Raw genomic sequence first — 18390 nt, forward strand, 5'->3', positions numbered from 1 at the left:
TGAAAACAATCAATCTGATATGCTTTTTCTCATAACACTGATGATGTGTGCTAGGCTTTATTTCTTGCCCCCCTACACACACAACGATGAAAACACATCCCCACACGAAAGCGAGCGGTTAACGAATCATGATAGGTGACAGAAACACAGAGAAAAAAAAAACATCATAACATTCTATCTTCAAACGTAAACAAACTCCATCCGATAAAAATCACTATTCCACAGCTGATTGCATCGCGCACCATATACCGCAAACAAGCAAGGCTAACAACACGCATGAACACATGTCGCTCGAATATCAACTTGCACTTCCTCGACCCACTTACGGACCTCCATCATAAAACACTACCCACAGATGGAAGTGCAGTTGTTGTTCATGGCTATTATACCCAGTTCCCACGATTGTTGAAAGAGCACTATACCTGCGCTTTGCTTGATATAATAAGGCACAGAAAACAAACATCACTCATTTATGGTCATTTACATCTTATTGCATACTATGGAACAACAAAAAGGTTTCCCATACCGGGAATCGAACCCGGGCCTCCCGGGTGAGAGCCGGATATCCTAACCACTAGACAATATGGGACATGATAGATAATTGATCTTCTGACTAACTTGAGTCGGTGTATTGTGCTTTGTGTTTGAAAAAAAAAAATCTCGTTAAATTGATAGCATCTATCGAGCGAAATAATTGGATGAAATTCTAAATTAGCTCGAAACGAATCGATCCGGTTGAGAACAAAGCCAGCGAAGCTGCGAGGTCCCCCATCCCAGGAGGTTTATATTTACGCCCAGCGACGATGAACTGGGCGAAGCCAACGGACTGAATGACGTTCCAAAGGAAAAGTCGGAGCACGTGCCCTTTCTCGAATGACTCCCCGGGTGTGGCCTGGCAGTAGCGAAGTAAAGGCAAAAGCATCAGCATAAAGTGTGACTGGTTCAAGTGGAACGCCGGTACGACGGCTGCTGCCACTGTGTACCTGTATCCAGCGTGTTGAAAGGTCATCGAAGTCCACGACAAGATATTGACGTTCACAGACGCTGGGAGTTTGTGCACGTTCATTCGCCCATTACCGGATTTTATTATTACACCGAGTGAGCATGATAATTACATTCATAATTTTCCCAGCATTTTTCAAACCCATAAATGAGTGAGTGAGAGGCGTCCACCCTCCGTGTCTGTTTTATGTAACCGACGATGGAGTCATTACGACGTTGTCTCATTCCGGCGTCCCTTCTGCTGCTGGCGGAGGAAATTCATTCTTTGTTTTCTGCCGTTCACCAATTAGCTATCTACTCCCGGAACGCTATGGGTGGAGTCAATGGTCGGAAATTTAAACTGGTGGCGAGATTAAGCTAAGCGGAAAAAACATAGCGACAGAAATGGTTGTAAGTGCACACTATTTAGTTGCGTTGCTCCACATGCCTTCGAACCCTAACAATAAACTTATTGTGATATCCGTGGTTGAATTTTCATTGGTTGTGTCCAGCCTGAAACCCGCCAATGCGAGTTATTATTGCAATATTTGAATTACCCAATTCTACGAAACGAACCGACACATTTTCCTCGTTTCTCTGGAACAACTATGTTTGATTGGTGCACCACTATATTTACTGTACGAAAATTATTTCCATCGGTTTGATTACCGTACAACGTTTCCAGTGAAGGTGTTAGACACCACTGGACGCTTGCAAATGACGATCCAAACAACGAGAAAACTAATTTGAGTAGTAGAACTGCATTCAAACTTTCACGTTGCCTCGGTTTGGTGTCACTCAAGCTCCGGTCAGCGGCCAACCCCTATAAATGAGAAATATGCACGGTGGAGAGTTTCCCTCGCAGGAACGAATCGTACATCGTACTACTGGTATCTGCGATGTGCGGATTCTGCAGACCACTCATTTGTGGGAGCAATGTTTAATATGTGTGCTGGTTTTGTGATTCCGAAACCTAGTAGTATCTCGCGCCACTCCCTTGTCCCGTTTTAGCGATGCAGAACAGAGTGGACGAAAATGTGGTCCTGATCTCAGAATATTTACTCCCAATGTGTACATCATGGTTCTCGTGCTGCTCCAGTTTGTAGATATATTTTCCCACCTCAGCGAACTATGAATGAACTCACTGTTGAACGATTTTCTCTGGGTTAGTTCCGACAAACAACAACCAACAACTGGTATGCAATCACGTTCGACACGATAACGCGCGACTGCCGCGGTATTCAAGCAGCGGGTTCGCTGTTTGCAGACAGCGGCAAATTTGTTTTGGTTTCAAATTAAACATAGTAACCAAACAATCTGTACTAATCGATACCTGTGTTTATCTTGTCTACTTTCAGAGCGTCCCCTCAACGAATACATATCCCACTACGAGACGCTTAGCTACGACCACAAACATCTGCACGCTAGTCACAGCAGGGCGAAACGATCGGTCACCAAAGATCACCATGTACATCTTAGATTTAAGGCACACGGAAGAGATTTTAACATTAGGCTAAGACGTGATCTCAGTACATTTAGCGATAAGTTAGAAGTGAGTATGACTTTCGCTTTTGTTTATTCTCCATATTTCATCTCATTTCATGTTCATCTTTTTGATTTGTGATTCAGAAGAAAAGTATCTATTACTATTTTCCATCGCAGAGAACTTTGAATTTCTATTCTTACTGATACACTGCGTTTCACAACTATAGATCCACTCATTTTTTCTGCGTTTCCAGAGATATGTAAGAAGTCGGTTGAATTGCAGAATATAGTGTAGGACATAACAACTATCTTCATCAAAAAACTGGCCATTTGAACTTTATTATTGTGTTCAGGCGCGAAACATTCAAAAAACAAAAATTCCAGTTTTTCATAACTATAGAACCAGATGAAAAAACTCTCACTCCTTTAAAAAAAAGCGTCAATTTGACATGAATTACAATAAGGTTCTAATTCGTAAGTCATCTCTAGTTCTCAATTAGTTCAAATCACCCTTTCGGGGTGGTTTTGACCAAGCTACGTCATGCTGTAGTGTGTATTACGTTCTACGCAGAGGATAGTGCTCGTTTAAGCTCTTCAAATCACTCATGCTGCTCGTAAGCTGCATCTACTATTCGTACGATCACTCCTCATAAGTTCATGATAGGGGTTTGACCTGGTAAACAAGCTGACCAGTCCAGAATCTGAAACCCCTGTTCAATAAACCATGCCTTGACTTTCCGGATGTTACGAATTGATGCCAAATTACCTAATTATCAAGGTGATTTTGATCACAAAACAGATGTAAACGATTCTGAAGTACTTCATTGCACTTCTGACTGTTCATTAGTGTCTATAGTTGTGAAACGCAGTGTATGTGAGAACAATTTACGATAATTATGAAACAATTCTTCTGGATATTTGAGTAATTTTGCGTTTTGAATATAAAAGTAATAAAATTTAAGAGGGTTGTGTAACGAACTGACGCTGACGTAGCTGACGTAGGACTACAAAATTATATTATTCAATTCGCTTCTTATCACTTCGGATATTGATTAAGAATACAATGGAATTTGAATATTAACTATTCTGTTTTTCGGTCCTGAATAGGGTGCATGGTATACGTGGTTTTGTAGAAGCTGCTGAAAATGGTTGATGTTGAGGCCAGAACAATACACACATTTTTTGTGTTATAGAGGCATTAAATTCAGATGATTCAAACCAATTATCCGTAGCTTCAAGACTGATGACACCAACATATATCTACCCACAACAACTAACGTGATAGTCTTTCGCAGGTAATACACTGCGGTCACAGGCGCTTATAAATTTACTACCATTATTCCAGTCCACCAGTCCAGTCAGTTAATACTGTAATAAAACAGATACATTCCGAACTACCCGTGTGTCATGTTGGTACTGATGCGAAATGAATACACGATATTTGTTGCTCAAGTAGGATTTATTCTGTTATATACTAGCTGACCCGGCAAATTTCGTCCCGCCCAAAATTTTTTTTTCGTTATCACATTCACGTTTTCTTACTAAGCGCACGTTAATGGGTCCAATCCCAGAACTGTTCATTGGTTCTTCTTCTAATCTACTCTTTAAAATTATCTTTTACTATAAAATTCCTAGTATTTCTACCAAAACTCGTCATTATAATATTACGATTAGGGGATTATTTTCAGACGCAATTCTCGTTCAAGATTTTCCAACCACTTGCAAATAACATGTTTCTCCGTTACATGGAAAAAATGTTTGATACAGAAAATATGATAGAATAAAGACAGCCCTAAATCGGACAATTTCTTTCTCGAGTTTTGCTCTTATCAACACATTCGGCGATCTATTTTTATTTATATAGATAGAAGAAGCTATAGGAGTGAGTTTTATCACATCAAAACCAATTTCCACTTTCGAACAAAGATCAATTTCGGTAGCGCACACATCAAATGGGTTAACAACGCTCGTCACTATGAAATTGTAGAACATATGGGAATTGGGATTTTTTGCAAATTTTCCCATTTTCTTCTGAGTTTTCCTTAAATTTTCAATTATCATGTTTGGTTGGAATATGTTTGATTGAAATATGTGCTTTAATTTTTTAGAAAACCCCCTCCCCCCTCCATTCCAGGCGACGGAGGGGAGGCACACCATCATAGAAACATTTCTTGTACCCAAAAAACCTCACATCCCAAATTTGGTTCCGTTTGCGTGATTGGCAGCCTCCCCTTAGAGAGGGGGGAGAAGTGACGAAACACCATAGAATCTTTCATCGATCCCTAAAACCTCCATATGCCATGTTTGATTCCATTTTCTTGATTAGTTCTTGAATTATGCAAAAATTTGTGTTTCATTTATATGGCAGCCCCTCCTTAGAGAAGGGGGAAGAGTGTTGAACCACCATAGAATCGTTTCTTGTCCCCTAAAACCTTCACATGCCAAATTTGAATGCTTACCATGGCAAATTTGAATGCATAAGTTTGTGTTTCATTTGTATGGCAGCCCCTCCTTAGAGATGGGGGAGGAGTGTCTAATCACCATAGAAACTTTTATTGCCTCCTAAAACCTTCACATACCAAATTCGGCTCCATTTGCTTGATTGCTTTTCGAGTTATGCAGAAATTTGTGTTTCATTTGTATGGCAGCCTCTCCCACTTAGAGAAGGGGAGAAGTGTCTAACCACCATACAAACATTTGTTGTACCCCAAAACCTCCACATGCAAAATTTTGTTTCGTTGGCTTGATTAATTCTCGAATAATGCAAAAAAATTGTGTTTCATTTGTATGGCAGACCCCCCCCCCCCCCTTCCCCCTTAGAAAGTGGTGAGAGGTCTCAAACTACCAAAAATCCTTCCCCGTCCCCAAAAACCCCTACATACCAATTTTCATGTCGATCGGTTCAGTAGTTTTCGAGTCCATAAGAATCAGACAGACAGAAAGACATATTTTCATATATATATATATATAGATAGATTAACAGTTCTGGTCGATGACCTTCTCCAATCTCTGGATTTTAAGTATTTTCCACGGAGAAATTTTTTTATAGAGAGAAACAAGTAATAATCGGATAGAGCAAAGTCTGGGGAGTATGGAGGATAATGTAGAAAGTTCCAATCAATTTGTAATAATTTTTGCCTTACGGTCAACGCAATATGTGGTCTTGCGTTGTCGTGATGGAAAACGATGCTTCTTCGGATCCTCAATTCTAGTCGTTTTTCTGCTATGGTGGCTTTCAATTGATCCAGTTGATAGTATTATTTGTCAGCATTTTGATGTAAAATCCAAGTCTCGTCTCACAAGCCTCTTGAAGAAAGGATTCCTTTCATGTCGCTGGAGATAGATGCAAATCGCACTTAGATACACGATTCATAAGGCCTGTCTACTTGGAGACCAACGAAACGTACTCTGAAAGAGCTTTGGGATGACTGAAACCAATGCTATAAACGGCTAAGAGTTAAGCCTGCATGTTTATATAAATACAGCCACTAAGAATTGCTCATAGCGTGGAGCGGAAGCAACGTATGAGGCATATCGTAGGATGGTGGACTTACCCCTAAACATGTTACTCATTCCCTAGAAGAAATGTATTACAGTCAACATCATTGCATAATTCGCTCTCTCTGTGACAACAAAATACAATAAAACTTGTGGATTTACTTATTCTATATCCGAATATAACAACTGTTTCATCCCTACACCCAGAATTAATTTTTAGAACATGTTTTGGCATCCTGAATAATTACATTAAATGAGCTTAAAAATAACAGGAAATGCAATATAAGAGTAATATGAGCGAGCGAAACAAGAGACACATTGCAAATAAGCACGCATTAAACCTTTTCACATACTTTGCCACATAGACGGCCCAGACCGAAAAGGATATAGTTTCACGTTTATGCTCTCCTTTTTACTCTTAGAAAATACTTTTCAACTTCATTTCATAATGTGGTGTAATATTCTCACTTAATTACACAGCAATACCAGGGGATATGTGGATAGAGTAGTCGTGTAAAATAGCCTTGCATTCCAGCCGGCCTTGGTTCGTTCCCGGTTGACATCGTTTGGACTTTTTTTTGGGTACAATCCCAAGCTGCATTCAGTCTGAAAAGATATCTGCTCCCATACCTACAAACATTTTAAACATTTTGGAAAAGGTGCTTTATTTGTTCGTTTCACCATTTAGCACACGAATAAGTATTCTGCCAACGCTAGCTTAGCTAGTGGTGTAGAGACTAGGCAAAACGAAAATTCGATGAAAATTTGCATCTTTGTTTTGTAGCCATTGTTTTTTTTCTCGAAATCAATATTCAGAATTTTCCACAACGGTCATAACGGCCGCCCATAACGGTCTTATTAGTTTCAATCGAGTTTTTCAATCAACTAGCAATAATAACTGACATCGAATTAGTAAATCACCTAATCTATCATAATGGATGTTGTAAATTATGCGATTACGTATATGTTTTTATTCATAACATAAGTTTAGTTGGTTACGGCGTTTAGTTTCCAATTATTGCAACAAATAATTTCCTAGTTTCCTTCGATTTGAAATTCAATTTTTAGGCTTCAAATCACCACTAGTCAGCAATGTTATACGCGCATTGCGCATTGTTTGTTTTAAATTTATGAGAAAACAGCTAAAAGCAACCATTTCTCTTCGAAGAACACTTTCGCTTCCGTGTTTGTATGTTGATATGAGCGCCAGCGTAACCGCTCCGATATTATATATTTTATGTTTTTGTTTCATTCTCCAAACATCAACACACAGTGGCTCGCAAGTCAAAACCATTACCGCTAATTCTGTCTCTTGTTTTTATGTTTTGTTTTGTTTTATCTAACCAGATTCACACAGACGGTGGTCCGATCGAGGCGGACACCTCCCACCTCTACCAGGGCGAGATTATCGGCGACCCGGAGAGCCACGTATTCGGCTCGATCATCGATGGCGTGTTCGAGGGCAAGCTGATTACTGGCCGGGACAGTTACTATGTCGAGCGGGCGAAGCACTATTTCCGCAACAGCTCCCGCCCGGAAACGCATCCGCTGCATCACACCGACGAACACCGCGCACCGTTCCACTCGGTTATCTACAATGAGCAGCATGTGGACGACCCGTACCGGCACCGGAGAAAAGGTGGGTCATTCAAGCAACAACGATATGGTGGCGACCAGTGAGCGTGACCGCAAAACAAAGATTAAAAGTGAAACTGAGCCGCGCACGAGACCACGCTAACTGTTACTTCACGGCGGTGATTTAATTCCCATAGTATTGAATTATTTGTTTCTACATTTCACGAACTATGAAATCGGTTGGCGGTTGTGTACGCCTACACTTGTGGTACAGGCGAAATCGACGCGCGGTCTCGCGACTAAATAGATTGACCAAGGCAATGGCCGTAGGCACGTTAATGTACGATTAGGTAGTACCAATTAATGCGCTGCAGGTGGAACTAAAACATTGCATAATTTATAAGATTTGCTCTTAGAAACAGAGACAACCAATAACAGCAAATGAATTCAGTTGTTGGAGTTGCAGTTTTTGTCAGTTGTGGTTATTGATTTTTTTTTCTCTCTTTTATTGTCAATTCTTTTCTTATATTTCAATATCTGCTTTCAACCGAATCACATCTTTGCGCTTGGAAACAGGTTCCACTTTTAGTGCCGGTGGAGCGTAATAGAAAATTGCACGTTCGCTGTCTGTATAGTGCACCAGTTCCAGTGCAGATCTTCATCATCATCCAATCTTGCTGACCTAGATTTTTCGCCTTCTGACTGACTGAGGCAGAGAGCTATGGTCATTACCCCTAACCGACCAAGCGCGAAACAGAACCAGCTTTTTCTCGGATGGTGAATTTGTTTCGCCCCTTCATTCAGTGGAATTTTTTTTTGCTACAATCTTCTCACTCTAAAATGCGAAGCTATCGAAACTGAAAGTGTTATCAAGTCTCATCAATGGATGGTAGTTTCAATTGGAAGCAGCTTCAATTTGAAGAAGGGAGGACAGTTTGTACCTATTGTACTATAGTTGAAAATTCCTCTGTTTAGCGTGAATAGAAAAAGAAACCGATTGTAAGTGGTTGGGGTAGGAGATGGACGATCCACGAGGAGGCGGGAGAACCTCTGGTTCCTTTGGGTCTCGACCATGGATTCAATAGATAAACTAAATCGAACCATACAAAGCGAAGTGCTGCAAAAGAACAATACTGTGAGACAGAGTACAACAAACACCCGAAGCTAGATGGAAACGACAATGGCGGACGGTTTCTTATACTAACACGCGCAGATAATGGATAAACAATGAACAATGTCTCACCATTCCTGATTTAAAAATCAATGGACAACATTACAAAAAACGTGCAAATTAGCAGACTGAAAGATGGATCGCTCCTTCTTAAAGCGGTAGCCGTCAACAAGCCGAAAATATTAAACGACAGACAAAACTGTGTGATAAGATCTCCATCAAAGTGATTGAACACCCAACTCTAAACACCAGTCGAGGAACAATCACGTGTCATGATCTAGTTCTGCTTTTAGATGAAGAAATACTTGAGGGATTGAAGGATTACAACGTTATTGTAATACAAAGGATAATACGAAAAAATAAGAAAGGTGAAAAAAAAGACACTGGAGCCTTCATTCTCACATTTAACCTGAGCTATCTACCCAACTCGATTGATGTTGGATTCTACCAATGTCGCGTACGGTTATATGCACCCGCCCCATTACGATGCTTTAAATGTTTCCAGTTCGGACACCACAAAGATAAATGCAGAGGAAACCATATTTGTCCTGAGTGCGCCAACCTGTTCCACGTAGGACTCCTACTTTCAAGAACTTTAGAATCTTCTACAAAAATGATCAATTCCACCTCCGAGCCTCTGGCGGAGTAGCTATCTGCGTTAAAGAGAGTTTCCATGCAAAAGAAATAGAATTAGATACTAATCTACAAGCTGTAGCAGTAACGGTATTTTACCCGGTAGAGTTTACTTTATGCAATCTTTATTTGCCACCAAACCATCAATTCTCTACCCATGAAATTGGACAACTTTTTAATCAACTTCCCTCACCATTCCTTATATGCTCGGATAGCAATACTCACAGCAGATCATGGGGTTGCAATGGAGAAAACTCAAGAGGTCGAATGCTGGAGGATATGAACAATCTCAACTTGAATGTTTTCAACGATGGCACAGCTACCCACTACAGTCAAGCTAGTAATTCTTTTTCTGCTATTGATTTAACACTTTAGCTGTTCTTCACTTTTTACTGTATTCGACTGGAAAGTACACGATGACCTATGCTCGAGTGACCATTTTCTAATCATTCTTACAGTACTCAGTCGTAATTTGAGTTATTCGAGAAGAAGTAGATGAATCACAGATGCAGCCCAATGGCAAAACTTTCAAGCTTTAATTACCCATTATATAAAAACAGATAGACCCCAAATCATTGAGGACCAGATTGAACACTTTTCTAGATATGTGATAACTGCAGCTAATGAAACAATTCCAAAATCTTCTACAACTGTCAAAAAGCCGAAACCTCCTTGGTGGAACTCTGAGATATCAGAATCCATTACACAAAGGAAGAAAACTTTACGCAGATACAATAGAAAGATGACAACGGAAGACGAATGTGCCTATAAAAAGGCAGAAGCGAAAGCAAGGCAGCTAATACGACAATCTCAAACAACAATTTAATTCAACACTCAAAAGGTTTGGACGAAAATCCATAGAATAAACGGAAAAGCCAAAAGTAATTTCGTAACCGCCCTGAAAGCCGAAAATCAACTTATCACCTCACCAGATCTAATAACTGAACACTTAGGCAAATCGTCTGAACAGCTATCTAACACTGAAAACTATTCTGAAGATTTTATCCTTTTGAAAGAAATAGTTGAAGACCAAGAAACATCTTTCGATGAATCCGAACAAAGAGATTTTAATAAACCTTTCAATATCACTGAATGACTATTCGCCTTGGGATCATCTACAGGGCCAGATAATATTCATTATCACATGCTGAAAAATTTACCAAGTGATGGATTGTATTATCTCTTGCAAATTTATAATAAAATTTGGAACGAGAAGATACCGATAAACCGAAGATTATTATGGTTTCTAGAAACAAACAATTGATCGATCCAAACCAATCTGGATTTCGTGGATACCGTAGCACACTAGACAATCTAACAATACTTGAATCAGAGATACAGGAGGCCTTTTCGAATAAAAAACATCTTATATGTGTGTTTTTGGATTCGGAAAACGCATATAATATGACATGGGAACGAAATATTATCGAAACGTTATCAGAAGCGGAGTGCGCGGACATATGCTGCATTTCATTGGCAATTTCTAGAAAACTCGATCCTTTCGTGTACTCAATGGCAACACGTATTGAACCATGTTTGTCAAGAAAACGGGATTCCCCAAGGGTCTGTATTAAGTGCAAGGATGGAAAACAAGGGAGCATGATGTGATTTACGATTAATCGCAAACTGCACAGATCGTAATCTGTGCAAACTGCGACTAACTATTAATCCTCACCCATCATAACCAAATGATTTTCTCTTGGTAACTCTGAGTTGACCAATTACTAGACTAGACTGAAACTAGTCTGAATAATTGAGTTACTCTCCTTCCTCGTTTTGCTTTCAACTCCTAACAAGAATTTGCTCCATGGGAATGAGTGTCTCTATGACATACGATTCTCGCTCTCTCATCCGGGCGTTCAATTTTCCTTTCCGAGCGCGTTTACTTCGATGAAACTGGGTAAAATAAAAAAAAATGCGCTACAGCAGATAGGACGACTTTAATGTTTCATGTTTCACGGAGGATTTCTCAGATGGTGTTTAAATTAATCAAGAGACTACAAACAATAATCCCTCTCAAATCACTAATTTTATGAGTAAATGTAAATGCGTTATTGGCCAAGGCTTTTACGACATCGAACACGTGGTCTTGCGAGATATATTTTTCCGCCTGCCCAAATACAGACCACTTTTTTCGAGGCCGAGTAAACTGGTGTCTAGAAAAGACCTTGATTACCTTGAATTAATAAAAAAAACATAAATTAGCGCAAATATGTCAACATGTGTTTTTTTTGTTTAAGCACGTAAATATTTGCTCATAATTTTTTTGGATTGTGGCACTCTACATAATTTGTATGCAGATAGACTATCCACAGTTTGTGGGGGAATGGAATACTCATACAACTCAAATGGATAATGATTATCTGCTATCACAAAGCTGAGAAATTTTTTGACGTTTTGTTTTACTATTGATTCATTCAAAAAAAAAAGCTTTATTTTTAAATGTTTTCTTATCCTGAGACTGGCTCACCATATTGCACTGCTACTAAAACCGTAGGCTAACTTCAAGGATATTTTTTATTCATTTTCGGCGAATAATCAATAGAGTGCCGTTTTATGAAACATCAGAATAATAGCAAAAACAATATAACGATCATAAGGTGTTGGACAGGTTATTCCAGACGACATTGGAATATATTCCATCTGATCATCTTTAGAAAGGTTAATGACCTTCAAAGGATAAATTTATCTTGGGCACATTGAATTGATGTTCATGACTTCCAGTCGGACGTTTATTCGCTCTGATAATAATTGTGTGGTCCTCACAAAGCATATATTCCAATGCCGTCAGTTCACTGAAATTATTCGCATACCGTTTGATGATAAGGTAGGATGTTGATAATCATTTGCTGCGATACCTATTGTTCCAACAGTATTCATTCGACGATATGAAGACTGAATACCTGAAATTAACCAGATTCTACCATGCAAATCTGCGGTCAAAGCAGTATGTACACTTGAGAGATGCAACAAGTTTGAAGGGATATAAAAAAACATTAGTCGTTCGACAAATCTACTGCCACATATGTCGGAAGTCCACGATACATGAATATCATACGTCCATACTATTTCATTACATTTATTCGCAACGAAGAACGTAACCACACAGAATTGAATTAATCAAATATGTGATCCGTTTTATCTACAAAATAAAAAAGGGTCTGAAATTCAATCGAATTCGAAAGGTGTTTCGTGAAGTCACTAATTGAATTACTGTTGGAAAAATTATTTGGAGAGAAATGTGAATGTTCAGAATTATTGGAATCTAAAAACGATTTTGGGCAGGATGAGATTCGCCCAAATCTGCTGGTAATAAAATTAATCAATTGCATCCATTACCCGTCTGCTGTTTATCGGGCGGGAGACGACAGCAAAATAAAATCGACACGAGACTGAGTCAGCCACTCACTGCGGACAGTGCAATAGAGAATTAAAAATCCCTCGATGAGTGTCGTAAGATTTCAGCTGATCGTCTCTTGTTACACTTTCCGATCAAGAACTCATCATCCGCTCTATGGAATGGGATTAATCGTTTGTGGCTTGCACTCACGATAAAACCTGAGTAGTAGAAGTAATGCTTCGAGAGTGCAAGCAGTTGGGATTCCGCTCTCATATAGATCTCAAGATCTTGGTAGCTCACCGTTCCAAGTATTCTCTCTGTGTACATATGAAGAATAAAAGAGCCTCGCCTGCTGGGGGTGATTTAAAAACATCCGACTAGAGGGATATACTTATTCATTGATCGTTGAATGTGATTTTTTACCATCCCTGATTATGTGTCACACTGTTTTCGGTAGCAGTTAATTCAATCCAGAAAGCTTTTCCAATCTTAGTAAAACGCATCGGATTCGCGGATGACTTTGGAACAAAATTGAATCAACTATAAGAAATCTAGAAAGCTGGTGCCAAAATACTGGTTTCCGGTTCTCACCGACGAAAACCAAAGCAATCCATTTCTGCAAACGAATTAAATGTGATTCAGATCCAAACCTAACTCTTTTCAATCAACCAATTGAATCAGTAGAAACTCACAGTTTTCTCGGATTGAATTTAGACCGAAAACTAAATTGAAATACACATTTGAAGAAACTTAAATGTAATGCTCCGCAATCGTTGGAAATAATTCGTACCCTCTCGCACCTGGGGTTGTGACAGAAACCGCCTGTATGATACTGTATAAATCTGTAGTGCTCTCACGGATATATTATGGATCGATTGTTTATACAACTGGAAAATAGAAATAGACTCGATACACCATTTGGGATTGCGTTTGGTGATTGATGCATTCGTTCCAGCCCTACAGTGAGTGTTCTAGCTGAAACGGGAGTGATGCCGTTAAACTATCGAAGGGATCTTCAGTTATTGAAATTCTCAACAAAGGTACTTTCCTTGGAAATCCATCCACTGAAAATGCAGATAGATACAGCTCTATCAACTGAAGACCAACTAATCCAAAATTGGTTTCTACCAAATCGTGTCAAAGAGTGCTATAACAAATACCAGCTGTGCCCAATAAATATCCTTAACCGATGTTATCATAAACATCCACCATGGATAACAAATGCCATCGAGGTCGATACTTCATTGACGATCTGGGAAAAGGAAAAAGTTCACTGGATATCTGAAAAATACAGTGACCATTATTTCATCTACACGGTTCTAGAAGTGAAAGCTCTGTCGGATGTGCTTTATTTTCAGATAAATATCAAAAACAAAAACGACTGTTGTCATCCACCTCGATTTTTACAGCGGAGCTTCTAGCAATTCTTGACGCTGTGGAATATGTTAAGCACGATGATCACTACTCTCCTTCTGTCCGACTCACTAAGTTCTTTGAAGGAAAACATCTATAACGACCATCCATTGGTACAACATATACAAGATGAAATCAAAGAAATGACAAACAAGGATATTCGATTTTTGTGGATACCCAGTCATGTTGGACTGTATGGAAATGAGGCAGTTGTTTCTTAGCGAAAACAGTCACTGAATGCCAGTTGCAACCAATTCCATCAACTGTTGAATACATGAATTCCGTTTATCATAAAGTCATCAAGGAGAAATGGCAAAATGAGTGGACTTTGGTGGAAAATAACAAGCTGCGAGCAATCAAGGATTCGGTGAGAGAATGGAAGTCATCATATAGAAGATCCTGAAAAGAGTGTATGGTTTTGACTAGGTTGCGTATTGAACATACTCGACTTACTTACGAACATTACTTCAAGCATGAAAACCCTCCCATGTGTGATGTTTGCAATGAACAAATTACGATGAAGCATATCCTCAGTCAGTGTAAAAAATACGAAAACCTAAGAGAAAAACATTCTGTAAATGATGAGAGTATTTTAGGCGATTCTGAGTTAAATGTGAAGAAACTATTCAGATTTTTGAGAGAGGCAAATTTAATTAGAGTAGTTTAGGGCACTTTAGGATTATAATAACTTTTTTTCTTCTTTTCTTTATGTATCACTGTAAATTTTTGTAATAAATATAAAAGGTGCAAATAGCCTATCTTGTGCTGAGCACACACTCTCCACAATAAATAAATAAATAATAAGAAGGGAGGAGGAAATAGCATCAAAAGGCGACAAAAGCAACGAAGGATTTAGATTTTGTTAACGGAATCTAGTTTAACGAACAAAACAACTAGTTCCAATGTTATTCTATCCAATAACGGACAAAATATGATATAGAAAGGAGAGCTAGAACAAACAAAATTAGGATGCATCTTGCATCATTGAAAATTTTTAGTTATTTTTGAAAGGCTTTGCGACCTGTGGATGAAATATATATAATTCAAAAACTCTAAATATTTAAATTCGGAACCTCTTGAATATATAGAATAATATTTCTGAAACTGCGTATCGATTATCTTTGTCGGCATTATTTCTGGAAGTATTGATAATCAGAAAACAAAACGTAGAGTTTTCGTTAAATTGAATAAATCTCTGTGGTAAAAGTCCTCACTGAAACTTTCTATGGAGCCAATCAAAATTAGATGATTGCTTTGTATCGAAAAGTAATCTAAAATTTTCAAAAATCAAAAAATGCTAATGTTGAAATTTTTAGTTGAAAACGTTTCATTATTGCTTATTGTGTTGACAGACAGTGGAGCGAAAAATTCACGCAGATCGCTGATTTCTTTAGAATGATGGCCACTCGAAAACGAAAAAACTATCTCTCTGATATTCGAATATGTTATGTTAAAAAAAACCTCAGCTTTCAAAAAAAATATAAAAAATATGATGACCTTAGTTCCGAAATCATGTAGGCTATGAAGAACAGTTACAATTTATAATTACGAAAACAAAATCTGGTTTTTTTTTCAAGTATAATGTTTGTCAAACAAAACTAGCTCATTGGCTTTGATACATCGTTCATCTAAATCGGTCCAGTAGTTCAAAAGTTGTGAATTATTGAAAAAGGCAATTTTTGGAAAAAAAAAAAAGGGGAAAAGTTGATTTTTCGGACCACCATAAAATGGAAATGGCCACCCTGATGAAAAAAATAAAAAATACGGATCTAATATTTTACGATGAGGAATAAAACAACCAATTATCATGAAAATCTGACAATCACTATATTGGTTTGGCATGAAATTAAATTTTGTGCTTGACTCATTCTTACCCTCATTCAGTGTAAATAGGAGATTTTGTTCACAATCAGCAATGACGCATCTGGCAAGACTCTAAAGAATAATTCTATCTAATATTTACAATTTTAGTAGGTATAATGCTGGGTCTGATATTTTTTCTGAGATGTTATTTGATGGCTATTTACATATCAAACTTTGATGAATTTTTAAATAATAACTATTTGTAATACAGTTAAGTATTATGCATTGGAAGTTGTGGAAATATGTCTCCTATTAAACGGCCCACAACTTTCAAAAATATTCGCAATATTTGTCAAATTTACTACTAATAGCAACTTTCTCCACTTTTGACCCAATTTCACCCCATCAATCTCTTCAAAAAAAATTTCAAAGAATTTTCAAAACTTTGTTCAAATTGCATGAAACGTCGAATTTTCTTTTGCCAAAAATCGACACTTTGGGACTTAGTTTTTTTCGAAATACGAGGAAAAACGTATGATTTATTGTGCCAATGAAAATAGTTATCTCGATTTTTCATTCGGAACTTGCTGCGAAATGTTGATTCGCATGATCATTTTTTTGAAAACCCCAATTTCATGTACCCGAAATCGAGTTTCTGTGTGTCATAGTGAATAGTGAATATCTAGATTCCATCCCGGATTATTAAAATTTCATCAGATACCATTCCGCTTTTCAATCATTATGTGTAAGCAACTATAGCAGAGCGTTTATAGTTTCAGTGTGATGAAAAGTTGTACCCCTGTGGTTCATCTATGCGACTGATTACCAACGTCATGCTTACTCCATTAATTGTACACGGTGCTGTTCAAAATGTCATCCCGTAATTACTCATAGCCGGTCTTCACATGAAGAAGCCCCCTAAATAGGTTTATTATATTTCGTCGTGTGATATCCACATGCAAATTTCGCGCAAAAAATGATGGATTGAGGAAATGGGGAATGATCTGATGATTGGATTTGCATCGATAGTTTGCACCTGGATGTGCCCTGTTCATGTTCACCCCCTCGATTAAAACAGAGAGACATCGGGGCGCATCAAACCGCGCTACGTATCTATCACGCGTCAATGAGCAATTAAATATGCTTCTGTGACGAGTCGCTATTCCCAACTGCAACCGCAGAAACTAGCATCCAATTCGGACAGGTCGAAACTGGTGGATGTATTAATACGGACCCCAGGCCACAGGGTGTGTGACATTTAAATGTACATATGCATGAATGTCATGCAATGGTTGACGGTTGCGGTTTCTGCTCGGTATTAGTAAAACATTGACTAAATGACATGGCAGTGAATGAGATGGTCAGTGAAATATACGAAATTAATAATTCGCTGCGCTCGGATGTCAGATGTGATTCAAGTTGCATCTGGCGTGTTTCAAGCCTCACACAACATAGCGAATGCCGGTCACAGAATGTCGCTAAATCATAAATGCGTCCTAGTTCCAATTCAATGAATGTTATTCACCACCGAATGTTCTATTTTTCATTCCAATTTATAATGCTTCATTGCTTCTGCTTTCCAGGCCACCCATCCGGTTGCGGTATCAACGATGAAATGTCCGTTTGGATGGACCGTGTCCAAAACTCCGCTATGGAGAACAGCGAGGGGTCCCTGAATGCTGCCACCGGCAGCCGCAGCAGTGACAGAGATAACAACATGAATAATGTACGCGGAAATGTATTCCAAAAATCATCAACTCAGCCAAACTATGCTAGTGTTAACGATAGCGGTAGCAGCAGCAGCAGCCAGCACTATACTAATAAATACCGTAAAAATAATTCTAAGGTAAATGTGAATAGCAACAACTACAACCAAACCAACGCTGCTACTGGCAGCAATGGGCTAGAGACCGGGTTCGAGTTTAAGTATCCCTACGAAATGTACTCGAAAGCGGCCAACTGGAGGGGAACCGAGGAGCACCAAGACGAGCACGAGTGGCACAAGAGAGCCCACGAGCGGGTCCGACGGGCCACCCGGCCGAAGGAGGAAAACAAAAACACCTGCTCGTTGTACATCCAGACGGATCCGCTGATCTGGCGCCACATCCGGGACAGTATTGCTGACGTGAGTATTCGCAGTTGGAAGGAAGTCTATTCGTTTTGTCGTTTTTTTACGGGCAGATTGTCGCTTTCCGGTCGCTTGATATCGGTTTTTCAATTCCGGATTCTAATAAAAAAAAAATCAAATCGCTTTCAGCATGATCAAACGAACAAAACATAACTGAAACACGTAATTTTAATTACATTCCATGTTTTGTCCCCTCAAATTGTTCTCATTTTCCTTCATTTTTTGGCATTCATTTCCACAAACACTCGCTTAGCTGCGCTGGCTTTCCCAGAAGGCAGAAAAGTGGAAGTGTTGTCTGTCCCACGCCGCATTCGCGTTACATTCGTCTTGTGTAGGTGTAATAAATTATGGCGTGATTTATTG

At 38.8% G+C, this 18390-nt stretch overlaps 1 protein-coding gene and 1 non-coding gene across 8 annotated transcripts in view; one reads left to right on the forward strand and one right to left on the reverse strand.

Moving 5' to 3' along the window:
- Nucleotides 1–18390, forward strand: part of LOC129775156 (disintegrin and metalloproteinase domain-containing protein 10) — a 237532-nt gene that overhangs the window by 194079 nt on the left and 25063 nt on the right. For all 7 annotated transcript variants that reach the window (XR_008742866.1, XM_055779511.1, XM_055779516.1 and 4 more), the window contains 3 exons: nt 2340–2533; nt 7312–7603; nt 17483–18024. Coding sequence is in view for 6 of the 7 variants with exons in the window: in XM_055779511.1 (XP_055635486.1) it covers nt 2340–2533; nt 7312–7603; nt 17483–18024 (1028 nt within the window). In the remaining variant the exon portion in view is untranslated. The remainder of the gene's footprint in view (nt 1–2339; nt 2534–7311; nt 7604–17482; nt 18025–18390) is intronic.
- Trnae-cuc (transfer RNA glutamic acid (anticodon CUC)) lies at nt 518–589 on the reverse strand. The gene has a single exon. It is a non-coding gene; the product is annotated as a tRNA-Glu (tRNA).

Source organism: Toxorhynchites rutilus, chromosome 3 (genome assembly GCF_029784135.1).
Source record: "Toxorhynchites rutilus septentrionalis strain SRP chromosome 3, ASM2978413v1, whole genome shotgun sequence".
Lineage (NCBI taxonomy): Eukaryota > Metazoa > Arthropoda > Insecta > Diptera > Culicidae > Toxorhynchites > Toxorhynchites rutilus.